The 14,803-nt window shown below is 40.3% G+C and overlaps 1 protein-coding gene across 1 annotated transcript in view; it reads right to left on the bottom strand.

The window, feature by feature from the left end:
- Positions 1–14,803, bottom strand: part of FAT4 (FAT atypical cadherin 4) — a 138,870-nt gene that overhangs the window by 55,110 nt on the left and 68,957 nt on the right. Inside the window, exons 2-4 of the mRNA XM_082236843.1 lie at positions 9,025–9,156; positions 6,845–7,106; positions 4,886–5,236 (exon numbers count right to left, since the gene is read on the bottom strand). Coding sequence (XP_082092969.1) covers positions 4,886–5,236; positions 6,845–7,106; positions 9,025–9,156 — 745 coding nt within the window. The remainder of the gene's footprint in view (positions 1–4,885; positions 5,237–6,844; positions 7,107–9,024; positions 9,157–14,803) is intronic.

The raw sequence follows: 14,803 nt of genomic DNA, 5'->3' as shown, positions 1-14,803 counted from the left end.
ACAAGATTAGAATGGTGAGCAGAGTTTTCGTTAATGGCAACTGAGAGCAGGAAAAACCATAACTCGGTGGCAAAGCACATGCATTACAAGCAAAAAAAATTCTCAGGCTAAGAAAGACTCCTGTCAGAAGCCATGGAGAATCATTGCCAGTCAGTGCAGACCAAGGGTTGGGTACCATTTTGCCCATATATTTTTGATCCACACAGGCAAACTGTCAGATGTGTGGTCTTTTCCAGCTGTTGAAGTTTCCTAGTGGGGGAGAGACAGTGTCCAAGCAGGATTTATCTCACTGCCCATCAGCTGACAGGGACAGGGGTTAAATGCTCTCATCTGCAGGGACTGACCATGCCCAGTGAACCACCTGACATCAAGGGAGTCACCTGATTGACAGACAGGTGTAGTTTCACTAAAATAGCTCATGGACAAAATTAGAATCCTGGTGGGCCAAGGCTAGCCCAGATTCCAGAGGTCCCTTACCACTGGTACAGCTAATAAGGAGTTTTATGAACCTGCCACCTAACTCAGTATGAGACAAGTTTCCTGTGTTTCTTAGGTTTCTATATATTTCATGCACTGACAAAAATACCATGCATCCTTACTTCATTGGAATTTAAGGAGCCTAACTCAGCAAAACATTGCACCAAAAGCTGGTAAGCAGCTCTAAGCGTGCTATACACTGGGAAATATATGGTGACAGTTTAAAAACCCAAAACCTGTTCTGTTTGTATTATTCATTATAAAGTCAAACCAACATCTATCACTTTCTCATGTCTCTCCATTAATGGTTGAGACCTTACAGCGCTAAATAAATAATGTGGAAATTTTATCTGACTAATTGGTCATAAAGATTGAGGTTTGCATTTAATGGCTTTCATTTTCCATCAAGGCCTTCCTCAACAGTCTTTTTTCCACTTTTTGTAAAACTTGATATTAGTTATTGATACAGTCAATTGCTTTATTCTTTATGCTAACACTTCTCAGTAGCAATCTGAGGTTCTTAGCGGATAAATTAAGCCCTGTAATATTCAGTGAATCAATCATGGCTATTTATTATTCTAAAACTGAAAAGATGCTATTTCATTTTAGTGTTTATATATAGATGATGTATTAAATAACATTCTGCATACATTTTATGCCAGACCTAAATGAAAACTTGATCCTATATTTACCTTACACTTTAGCAGAGCTCTCTACAGGGAAAAAATGCATTGATACGGGGTGTGTGTGTGTGCATATAAGCCAGCAATTGAAGGGGAAAATACCATATTTAATAACTGGTAATTTATTAGCTGGCAGCAATTTTTCAACTGATTTAAATAGGAAACAATAAGACTACAGAAGCAAGACAACAATTTTTAAATCAATACTGAATTGGAGCCATGACACTGAAGTCTTTCACATTTATCAACTGAGCTGGTGTGATATCTTGAAATGTTTAGTTCCTCAGGGAACTTATAACAGTTTTCAATCCAGTTACTGTGAGGAAAAGGAAAGTTGTCAATTTAACTAGGATTAAAATCTTACAGAGGCAGAATATTAGGAGGAGGGCAATGCATAGAGGAACCTGAAAAAGTGGGTAGATGTAAAATGAGACTTGAATAACATAAAATATGATACTGTGGCCAGCTTCTGGCTACCATTGTAAGGAGCTCTGTTGCCACCATAGAACATAAAATTTTCTTCTACTTTTAATGTTTCTAGCCACCAATGGTAAATACAGGTCACCAATATTGGTTCCAAAAACGCCCTGAATAAACAAAACATCCCCATTTTCATCACCACCAATGAATTATTGGGGAATGGATTTCACCACAGCCCTGGCTGAAAGTAGGGATGGGGAAGGCATTCAATTTTGTTTGCACTCTATTAGAAAACAGCTAATTGGCATTACTCAAGCCAATACAAGAACAGAAATACAGCTATCCTCAGAATTTTTCACACACGCGAATTCTAAACAAGAACCTGGAAAACTCCTGCGAATCACAGCACAAAAGAATGAGCTAAATGGACTGATGGTCTCAGTATAAAACATTCATATATTTACATCAGATTGTGTTTGAAATTGGTTTGAATTTTAAAATCCAAGACAATAAGCAGCCTTCTTTCAATTATTGTCAAATTACATCTCGAAGGTTAACTGATATTATTTTCACAATAAGCATTTCCCCATATTTTGGCATCAGCTCCTGGTCATACAATAAAAGTTTGCAATACTGGGTTTTAAAGCTGCTTTGCAATTAAACTTTAAAGTGGATCAAACAATAAGAAATATAATTTATTTGTTCAGGATTTGAAAGTTATAGTTAATTTTCTTTGATGTTCATTTTGTTCATAGAGCGCCAAAAAAATCCAAAACTTAAGTTAATAACTATTGTTTTCAGAGGGTGTGTTAAACAGGAAATGACACTGGATATTTAGCATCTGAACTCTCCTTCCATCTTCATCATTGTTTATACTGTGGAAAAACAGGAAATTTGCCAGAATCCTGCCAATCTGTTGTTTCTAGATTCATTCTTGGAACATGCAGAAACAGACAATGTCTTAAGGAGAATGAAGTTTCAAAGTACAGCTGGATTATGTTTTCTAGGGTATTTGTTGAGACATGGGTAAGCTTTTGATCCATTTACAGGAAAACATTGGCATTATATTGACAAAATTAGCCATGCTTCTTCCAGTGAAATCAGTGGAAGAAGGCTATCCTTGCCTAAATTAAGTCTCAACAATTTCCATAATATATCTTCAAAATAATTATATCGATAAGATACTTTATATGAATTCTTATCAGTGTAAATACAGTGGTACCATGGGTTACAAACACCTCAGGTTACAGACTCCACTAACCTGGTAGTACCTCAGGTTAAGAACTTTACCTCAGGATGAGAACAGAAATCATGTGGCAGCGGCAGCGGGATGCCCCATTAGCTAAAGTGGTACCTCAGGTTAAGAATGGTTTCAGGTTAAGAACAGACCTCCAGAACGAATTAAGTTCGTAAACAGAGGTACCACTGCATATTGAGTACTGAAATTAGAAGGCGTTTTCAGTATTTACCCAATACAGTGGTACGTCTGGTTGCAAACGGGATCCGTTCCGGAGGCCCGTTCGCAACATGAAAAGAACGCAACCCGCAGAGCCGCGTCTGCGCATGTACGGGTTGCGATTTGCCACTTCTGTGCATGCATGTGACGTAATTATGCGCTTCTGTGCATGCGCGAGTGGCAAAACCCAGAAGTAACCCTTTCCGGTACTTCCGGGTCGCTGTGAGACGTAACCTGAAAGAACGTAACATGAAGCAGATGTATCATGAGGTATGACTGTAACCTGAAGAAAGTTGGTCACACTCAGGGCTTTTTTCCAGCAAGAATGCACCTTCCAGACCAATTCCCACACCATGCCTTTGGCTCATGAGAAGACTATCCCTGGAGCACGAAGAGGACATCCTTTAGGGGCACTGGAGAGGGTCTTTTCATGAGCCAGAGGTGCAGCGCGGCTTTAATGAGGCTCTTCAGCCTCCTGGGCTAACAGCTCTGAGAAGAAGCCTCCCTGTGTGTCAGCTCTGCAATCTGCCCTGTCTCTCAGGCTTGCGTGTGCAAGCAGAAGGGACAGGGCAGACGCATAGGGAGCTCACAGAATTCACAGAGCAGCCCTGCGTCTTTGGCTGGCGCAGAAGCAGGAAGGACAGGGCAGCATTCCTGCACCTTTTTTCTAGAAAAAAGCACTGGTCGCACTGAATATTGCATGGTCTATGCTCTGTAGTAACACCATGTATCTGCTACATGTTCTAATGGCCCACTTTAATAATATAATGCAATAATAACACATTTGAGCTGACAAAGTAAGTCTTGGTCCAGTATATCTGAAAAAGCGTCTCCACTCCCATCGTTCTGCCCGGACGCTGAGGTCCAGCGCCGAGGGCCTTCTGGCGGTTCCCTCACTGCGAGAAGCCAAGTTACAGGGAACCAGGCAGAGGGCCTTCTCGGTAGTGGCACCTGCCCTGTGGAACTCTCTCCTACCAGATGTCAAAGATAACAACAACTACTAACATAACTAATGCTGTTATGCTCAGGTCCTGCTTGCAGAATTTCTCTACACAGGTGGTTGGCCACTGTGAGTACAGGATGTGGGACCCGATGGGCCAGTGGCCTTATTCAAAAGGCGCTTCTTATGTCCTTATTTGGAATGGAAAGTGATCAGGCTAGCATTTTGAAATGAATGCTCTGATTGACATAATGGTCTAGGTGCATCTACTCAAATGTAATGAGTTCAGTGGGATTTAATCTTAGGTAAGTATGTATAGGATTGCAGACTGAATCCTCAAAAAGTTTCATCTACCCTCATTTACCATTTACTTAGTGATTGAAACAAAACTATTTGATATTTATTTCAGATGCTACTAAGGGTGATGTTGATTATAAGGTCTGTAATATATTTACTTATAACTTTATATTAATTGCTGTTCTTTGACCCCTTATGAGAGATAATACCCATATGGTAGTAAGGTACAAAATTAAATGTGAAAATTAAGGGATCAGGAAAAAAAGACAAAGGGCAAATGTGACTTAAAAAAAATAAATTAAAAAAAATACGACACCAAAATTAATCTACAAGTAGGGGCAATCCTATGAACAACAGTTAAATACAATGAGGGATAAAAAGGGAGAAAGTAGGGTGGATTATTAAACTAATATGCAGCATCATTAGGACAGCCCAGAATGCCATGGAAGGCTAGGTTGGGAGGTCAGTATAGAAGCTATGTTTGATGGTGAATTACGATGTGTAAACAGGAAAAAATGGAAAATGCATAAATAATAAATAATAATCAAAAAGAATAAATGTGCAAATATACTCCCAAATGCACACATTTTTAAAAAATGGGAAAATACATACCATCATCTGCGTCAGTAACATTGAAAATAAGGATAGTAGATCCTGGAGGTTGGTTCTCCATCAAAGATGTGCTATATGACGCCATGCTGAATACTGGTGAATTATCATTTACATCGAGTATGTTAAAATAAGCCCTCACAGTGGAGGATTGCCCACCGCCATCTTCCGCACGAACTGAAAGAATGTAATATTGCTGCACTTCATAGTCCAACATACAAGTTAAGTTAAAAACACCAGTGACTGGGTTGAGGAAAAATGTTCCATCTCCATCGTCTTCACTCACAGTGTACGTAATTTCTCCATTCACACCTGAATCTTCATCTGTCGCTAAGATAGCTGCCACTAAAGAACCTAGAGATGAATTAGGAGGGTGGAAAAACCAAAGTGGTTCATGTCAGAGAAAATACGTGTCCTGCTATCCATTATTATAAGCCAACATATCCATAAACAGTATTTAATTGATAGTTTATTTAAGAGCATTTGTATCCTACTCATCAGTCTAACAGGATTTGTAAAGAATCAAATCCATAAAGTTGGACAAATGATCACCTTATTTTTTAAAAAAAAGCCTGGGGGGGGGAAGAGAAAATATACACTTAAAATATACCCTGGCCTGGTTCATACATAACACTGAGCCATAGTTTCTTCAACAAATGGTGAGTTTGCTACAAGTTGTTCCACAAATGATCAAACAAGCCACAGTTTGTTTTTCCATAAATTTCTTTCTTTTCCAGCTGCTCTTGCCTCATAGATTTTTTTAGTTTGGTGAGCTTCTGGGCTGGGCTGGTGAAACAAACCATGGTTAAGGAACAGTGCTGATATCACACATAATGCCAAACCATGGTTTGTAGCCAACAACTAACCATTGTTTCAGTTTGTGGTTTGCTGGTAGGAAACAAATCCTTGTTAAACCACTAGGCAAGGTTCATACAGCACATTAAGCCTTGGTGTGATTTGTGAACTCTGTGCAGCAGCTTAACTATAGTTTGTTCATTGCCAGCAACCCATACTTATGTCAAAGAATCATAGAACTGTAGAGTTGGAAGGGTAATGTTTTACTAATCCATAGTTTAGTGTTATGCGAGAACAAAGCCATTGAATATATATTCAAACCAAAATTTCTGCCCAGCAAAATTTTAACTGAAGTTTAACTTTTTTTTCCTCCTTGGAAAAAAGCATGATACAGTTATGTTCTTAATGGAAAAATGGTGTTCAAGGTAAGTCCAGTAAAACTCCTTTAAGGAACGACCATGTTTCAATATGGTGTACTATCTTATTTCCTCATAGACCTCTGAGAGTATAATTTCACATTTATAACTTTTTCAAAGAGATAACGTAACCTCCTTTCGCAGCCTCTTATGCAAAGGTGTGTCAAGAGCTCCTGATATGATAAACGGTCAGCAGCTAATCACTACACTTGCTGGTTTTGAATTTCTCTTCATACTTGAAACAGAATATTATATAGTGCTTCAGATATCGCATGTGTATTCACTCCTTCTAAAATCTGTTCTTATGCCAGTCAAAGAATGATATTTTTTTAAAAGAAACAGAGAGAATCTAGTGAACTTATTCTCGCTCCTCCACCTGTACAAGCCTGGAAGAAAGAGAGCTGGGCTAGTTCAAGCTAACTTTTGGACAATAATGTGCATATATTTGCCTATCTCTTCTGAGAGTGACAACTTCAAATTGTAGTAATTGTAGTAGCAATTTAAGAGTTTTATGGGACAAGGGCAGCGAGTCCATAGTATGCAGTAAACAAAAACATAAGCAGAGAATTGATGGACAAATCAGTGAAGCCTAGATACCTGGCCCTTTTAATTTCATTCATTATTTAACTGGTATTAAATTTGCTGAATCCGCACAAGAACATAATATTTCCAAAGAAGTCTGAGTTACTACAGCTGTTAAAAGCACAAGGAAGCAGGAATGATAAGGACAGTAATGACATCTACTATTCACCTGGAGTGGTATCTTCTGGTATGTCAAAGGAATAGCAAGGTTTGGAGAACTTGGGTATATGATCATTAACATCACTAATAGTAATGTTTATTCTCATATCTGAAGACTGCAGGCCATCATCAGCACGAACTAGCAGAGAATATTTAGAACGGCGTTCTCGGTCCAAACGCTTGGTGGCTATCAACTCTCCCGATTCTGGATCGATATGGAAGCTGTCGTCTGCACCACTGATGATGGTGTAAGTTACCAGAGCATTTGCACCCTAAACAGTGACAAGAAAAGGTCAAAAAGACTTCAAAGCCATGTAGTCAAGCAGATTTGTCAATGTGATGACATCATCAAGCCTCATCAGAGTGAGATAGTGCATCTAGTTTTTACTGTGATTGACTGTGTTATGCTGACCAATGTAACTGGATGTGTGGCTAAGTAACATTTTCTACATGATCCTTGATAGGCTGCAATTCTCTCAGGAAGAAATTGGTGGTTTGTTTTTTTTTTAAAAGGCACTGTGCAGTAGTTGTGAAAAGGCAGGAGATGACACATAAAAAGGGGTTTGAGAAATCTTTGACTCTAGAAACCCTTATTTTGCCTCCACATTTCTGTGAACAAAAATTCACTGTAGTCTTACTTCCTTGCCTACTCAGGGGATACATTCCACAGTATTACTTTCATACTCAATGTCTGTGCAATGTGTAGAACACTTACCCATAAAAGTATAATTAAAATGTTTGAACAGATTCTTTCAATAATAATCTTATATTACTCAAGTGTTACATTCTTTATCATCCAAGTGTGATACTTCATTTTTACAACAATGTGCCTCAGCTATAGACTCTTCTACCATAACTGCTGCTGTGGGTAAGGAGCAAATCCTATAAATTAGGCAAGTAAGAAGAAAATCTAGAAATTTCCTGTCAACACTTTTGAAGTACAGTAGTACTGTGCTGTGAGATATCATAGCTATCATTAATATTCATCCCATGGCACTAGAGAAAATGTTACACCTTCTGTGCAGATTGCAAAATAGTGACCACCTTGATCCCATTAAGCTGAATATTAGCCAAATGCAGCAATCAAATTCTGTCATATAAAACACTCTTTTACACATTTAGGCAATGGGTTTCAAAGAAGCCTTAACCTAGTCTCGTCATTTGGCATGCACACTTTTTAAAACATGTCACTACAGATTTCATGTAGAGGTTTTTGTATGTCACGGATTTCTAACACTCTACTGAAGCTTAGAGGCTTTCTTGGAGATAGGCACAGTGACAGAAACTTCCTTCAGGCATTAATAACTGTCAAATTACCCAACTTTGGACATGCTGGCTAGCCCTGCCACTGGTGACTATGCAATTAACATAAATGACTGCTGTGACATAGCTTTCACAGATACAGCTGGATGCATGAAGATTTCCATACGATTTGGAACTCTGGGACATGTGGAAACCTTATTGCAAACGAATGTATGTGCACTATAGGTGGTCAAGCTACTGGTATGAACATCAAGATGCAGCACTCAGATCCTGTGCCAAAAAAGAACATGAGGGGACAATGTCTGAAGAGGGCAAGAGATATAAATAAATAAAATCATGCCATGCAAGGCAGACACAGAGAAAAGGAAGAAATGTGTGCAGCGGTGGATGGTGCCTTAAACCCTCCATGTGGCTCTCCAGTGCTTAGGAATCTGCCACCTCACACATTTCTGCAAAATGTCATGAATCTATTTGAGGGGGCTGTGGCAGGTGGGGTTGGTCTCTGTGCAGCCCCCAGTATGTAGAAGAAGAGTTTGGATTTGATATCCCGCTTTATCAATACCCTAAGGAGTCTCAAAGCGGCTAACATTCTCCTTTCTCTTCCTCCCCCACAGCAAACACTCTGTGAGGTGAGTGGGGCTGAGAGACTTTAAGTAAGTAATTTAAGTAAGGTCCCCACTAGGGGAGTCTCTGAGAACAAGAGACCACATGGGGTTCTGAAAAGTCCTGGAATCAGGAGCGCAGGGATAGAATGGGCAGTCTCAACCCACAGAAAAAAATTAAACACTTGCATTTTTCCCCTCCACGCCACCGTCTTCCAGGCAAAAATCAGTAGGTGGAGTAGAAACAAGGCTGGAAATCTATGCCTAACAACATTGTTGTGACAGAAGTGTCCTGCTACCCTTCAAAGAAGCAATAAGATCCTACCTCGTCAGCATCCATAGCTGTCAGCTGCATTATTTTAGAACCATCTCCGATATTTTCTTCTACAGTCAGATCAAGCATATCTGTAGGGAACACTGGCGGGTTGTCATTGACATCCTGAAGAGTTATTTCCACCTAGGAAGGAAAGGGGGAAAGCTCGTGATTCATTTATTAAATATAAGTAGTGCAAGTTGCTTAACTTTACATTGAATCAGGTAAGCAGTGCGCAATCTGATGTTTCAGGGACTTTTCTGAAAACACAAATGAGAGAAAAAGTCCCGTGATGGTTAAAATTCCACATTGTTTTGAAATCTTCCGAGAAAAAGCCTGTAACCTACATAAAGCTAATTTGACTTGTTGATAGTAACTGATTTTAAATGGTCCTAGTCTAGTTTACGTTGGACATGGTCCACTGACTGACTGTCAATGTAATCCCTAAAAGTTGGACCCTGGAGGATAGCTGCCAAGACCCGGGGCACGGGATCATTCAACCATTAAATGCTGCTTGACATAAAGATGAGGTGGTGTAAAATTCTCCCTGAAATGTTTACATATTGGCATGTCCAACAGCCAGAAAGAAAGAGTGCAACTTTTAGCATTAAAAAAGAGTTCTGATTTGCCCTTCTTTGTATGAGAGAATTAGGGTTGTTGTGTGTTTTCTTAAGTCAATATTGGAAGCAAGTTGTTGTAACATCTCTCTGGATCTCCCCCCTCTCCCTTTCCATGCTTAAACCCAAACACATTTTATTTTTCACAAGTTCTGTTTATATCTTTTACAAACACTAATGGCAGCGTCTGAAATTATTTGCCAAAGCTGTTTACTCCTTCTCCTGTGTAAGCAAGATTGTTTAGTTCTCAGGGGCTTGCCAATGCTGCGTTTAAAAAGCCAAGAGCTTAGAGTTCCACTGCTAGGTAGACACATACTAATAATCTCCCAATAAAGAAAAGACAGAGAACAGATGGTTTCTATCTATAGTGAAAGCAAAGGATTCCCAGAAGGCCTGGACCAATAAGTGGTCACCAAAACGTGAAGACCACCAAGGAGATAATGGCATAGTTGGGGGGCAGAGCTGCCTTCAGCAAACATTAGATAGCTGATTGTTTAGCAGGGCTGGAAAAGGGGGGGGGCGGGAAGAGCGAGGGGCAACTTAAAAGTCAAAAGAGATAAGCGGATTGACAGACAGAAACGTCATTGTACTTCAGCAACCCACTTCATCACTATTGACAAGAGATTTCTGGTTTCAGAAACATGGATGGAAATAATCCAAGTATAAAAACCAGCACAAATATCTTTTTGAAACTTGTGTTGTTCATCCAACAAATTTGCATATCTCCCACTCTTTGGTGGATATGACAATGCATTACAATACCCAGCTTCTTTGATCAGGAAAGCCAAAATCCAACACATTTTGGCATATATATTTTTTGAAATGGAGAATTTAAATCAAGTCTCAACCGAATGAGGGTAGTAAGAATTTAATGAATAGAAAAAAGCTCAGTGGGAAAATAAATTATGTGATGCTTGCCCGAACTCTTCTCTAATACAATGCAAACTATACAATTAAACTATACAAACTATACAATTAAAGCACTATTATGCAACTTTGAAATTTATTGCTCATGGTTTCCACAAAGAATCCTGGGAAGTTTCTTAAGGGTGCTGAGAGTTGTTAAGTGTATTCCCCTCATACATGTGACAGAGTAGTTTAATAATCAATATCTCTCCTGCCATCCAGTCACTCTATGGTGGGAATAGGGGTCTCCGAATAAATCTCAGCACCCTTAACAAACTACAGTCTCCATGGTTCTTTGGGAGAGGCCAAAACTGTTTAAAGTCATATGACGATGCTTTAAATGTATGGCATGGATGTGCTATATATCAAAATATATGAAGGCAGGAAGTAGGATTTTATAAATCCCCCACCTGTTTATGTTTTGGTTGTTTAGCTTGAATGCTTATAACCTGCTTTATAGCCCTGAGAAGCTTTCAAAGTGGCTTACAAAAGATTCACATAATAAAAATCAATAACAGAAATCATGGTGTTCCTCTGGTGCCAGGATAATTCAGGTGGCATTTCCTTTTTTCACCCTTGGTCTTCCCTGGTGTCACCCTTCAGCCTGTGCCTACAAGGCAGCAGAGTCCGCTGGATCACTTCTGAACAGGGCCAAGCAGCTTCAACTCACTCAGCTTGTGATGGAGGTAGACCTTCTCTGGTTGGCAGTTGCCAACAGCTCCCACGAAGGACCTCAGAGGTACGTGTGTGGAGCTGAGCTGCTGAAACTAACTTGGCCCATGTTGTATCTCACTCAGGTTGTACCTTCCCATGATAGAAGCTATGATACCAAATATGTATGGCCTAGATACACATGGGATGCGGGTGGTGCTGTGGGTTAAACCACAGAGCCTAAGACTTGCCTATCAGAAGGTCGGCGGTTCGAATCCCCGCGACGGGATGAGCTCCCGTTGTTCGGTCCCTGCTCCTGACAACCTAGCAGTTCGAAAGCACGTCCAAGTGCAAGTAGATAAATAGGTACCGCTCTGGCAGGAAGGTAAACGGCGTTTCCGTGTGCTGTTCTGGTTCACCAGAAGCAGCTTAGTCATGCTGGCCACATGACCTGGAAGCTGTATACTGGCTCCCTCGGCCAATAAAGAGAGATGAGCGCCACAACCCCAGAGTCAGTCACAACTGGACCTAATGGGCAGGGGTCCCTTTACCTTTACCTTTGCATACACATGTAGGGTGATACCACTGGGCATCAACTCAATTTTGAGGTACATATTAATAGACACTCCCTTATTTGTCTTATGCATATACACATTTCCTTGCACCTCTACCAACTGCTCAGTAGCAGCACTTCCTACTGGCTGTTCACATTCCTAGTTCACCTGCAGCTCAACTCTCTCCCTCTCTACCCAACCCCATCACAAAACAAAGCCTTCCAGATGCCAATTCCACGAAGGACCTTTTAATGGTATCTTCTGGGACTAATACGTTTTAGAAGAAGGCATGGAAAATCCCTTTCTCTGAGAGTAAATGAACTGAGCACGAACTAATTACAAAGATGTAAATCATGGTCTCCTCGAGTCTGTCCCTCCTATGCCAAATTTGCACCTGGAGTTTTCTGTAGCTGCATTTTAAAGCTTCTGAACATAAGAATTAGCATACACATTGCTGATACAGCATCCCAAGCACAAACTCTAGAATTAAACAGCTTAAGAGTTTAATTTTCAAAGAATTAAACCGCCCAAGAGGTTTCCTGAGGGTGGACGGGGGGTGGGGCGGGGAGAGAAGAAAAACGCTGCAGCGTTGTAATAATTAATTTTAACACATCGACAACAACCATTTTAAGGTCATTAGAAAAGCAAAGATGAATGACTGCTATATGCCACAGCTGCCAATCAAGTTTTGGCCCTTAAACGAGCACAGCTAGAGCAAGCAGTCGTGCTACCAAACCTATTACATTTCACCAGATCCTGTTTCAAGGTACTGCAGCTGCGAAGCTCTGCAGTTTATTTATTAATACCATATATATCACACACAGCTTGTGTTTCAGCTACAAGCTGACATTTTACCACCAGAACCCAAATTCACAATGTTCAACTGGCAGCTGTCCTTTGTAAACATCTATCTAGCTATTGTTTTAAGGTAGCTGTGCAACCTGCATAAGATGCTGTGTTACCAGGGAGAACAAATGCTGAAAATTCACGAAGCACACAGAGGATTAATGGAAAGAGAGGCTTTGAAACTAGCATTTGGAATGATGAAAAGGAAGGGAAGGAAGAAATAGCAAGATGGTTGTGTAAGTTATTCTGAAAACTCTGTGTACTCCATAAAATACAACCGTAATATTACATGCTGAAGTCCCAACTTAAACTCAGGAATATGGCAAGTTTATTTGAAAACAAAACAAAACAAAACAAAATTTAAAGATGTGAATGGCTTCATTTTTTGGATGTTTGTTGCAGATATTTTAGCACTCGGCATCTAACATTAAAACACTGCATAATATTAATGTGAGGGTTGTGTTACCTTCTCAGACAACACAAAGAAGCCTAAGACCCCTGAATTACAGAACATACAAAATAGTCATTAAATTTTGACGACACTAACGTAATCCATCTTTCGAGAATATAAATGGTATCCCTCAGTTTTTCCAGAAAACACACATTATTGTTTTCTTTTCCACAATGACACAACCTTTTTTCCTCCTCGGATTTACACTCCTGCACGTGCCTGTTTTAACTGTAAAGCTGTCAATTTTGGGGGCCTGTTGGCAACTAACAAAACTGCGTTGTAGTGTTTGTGGCCCTAGAAAACACACAGCAACCACACAGTGGGGAATTTAAAGGTGTGCACAGTGCGGGCAGAAGTAGGGCTCCCTGCAGCTAAGACACCCCCCCCCCATTTATTAGTGTGTATTGTTAATTGATATCTTTGGAATGGGACTTCAAATAATGAATTGCTATTATTCTTGTATTTTAGTGTGTTGAACTGCAATTGCTCTAGCATTTTAGTTTGCTGGGGGGAAAGACCAGCCAGGCCAGGTTGGTACTCAGTAATAGTCTGAGATGTGGAAGAGGAAAAATGACAGAGCCCTTGTCACATACAGCTGAAACTACTGACACCTATATCATCAACAATCAACAGCTCAGTCTGAATAATGACACTTTCCTATCCCAGGCCTTAGGTGGTAGGACTGTTCTTGCTTATTGACAACCTCCCAACCCAAAACAGCTATTGGCCAGCAACACATGGCCAAATAACAGAGATACAGACACAAAGACTAGACGCTGCAGCAAAGGCAGATGTCAACTTCTCCTCATGCCTATCCTGGCAACATTATCACAGGACCTAATACAACATATGGGGTTCATGCATTTGCCTATCTTCCAATGAGATATAAGACATTATCTGCCAGCAATGCCTTTCTACATAAGGCAAACTGGCCAATCTCCATGCAAAAGAATAAATGGACACCAATCAGACATCAGAAATGGCACTATTCAAAAAGCAGTGAGGGAACATTTCTGTCTCCCTGGCCACTCCGCGGCTGACCTTAAGGTGGCTATGCTGGAACACAGGAACCTCAAAAGGAGCCTGAAATATGTTGAATTACATCAAGAAGTTCAATGCTATCACTTACAGAACAAAGCAAGACAAAGGGTTTTATCTCACTCTGTATTTGTTTATTGACTTACCAATGCCAGGATGTCTGTGTTATCAACAACTCTATTGTGAATGACCACAGTTATCACTGCCTGTATTTTTGCTGCATTTTGTTTGCCTCTGACCTTACTGTTAGTAATTTCAACCATGTGTCTGCAATATATAAGCCTGCAATTCAGGAGAACACTTCATGCATCTCATGAGATGGTCTGCAGTCTACAAAAGGTTCTGCTGTTATTCTTTAACATGACACAAGACTCTTTGTTGTTTATGCTGCAATAGAAGAACAGGGCTACAAGAAGGCTGATCGCCGAAGAATTGATGCTTTTGAATTATGGTGCTGGAGGAGACTCTTGAAAGTCCCATGGACTGCAAGAAGATCAAACCTATCCATTCTGAAGGAAATCAGCCCTGAGTGCTCACTGGAAGGACAGATCCTGAAACTGAGACTCCAATACTTTGGCTATCTCATGAGAAGAGAAGATTCCCTGGAAAAGACTCTGATGTTGGGAAAGATGGAGGGCACAAGGAGAAGGGGACAACAGAGGACTAGATGGTTGGACAGTGTTCTCGAAGCTACCAGCATGAGTTTGACCAAACTGCGGCAGGCAGTG

Source organism: Podarcis vaucheri (assembly GCF_965113315.1).
Source record: "Podarcis vaucheri genome assembly, chromosome: 9".
Lineage (NCBI taxonomy): Eukaryota > Metazoa > Chordata > Lepidosauria > Squamata > Lacertidae > Podarcis > Podarcis vaucheri.
This window is presented reverse-complemented; position numbering and strand designations above follow the sequence as displayed.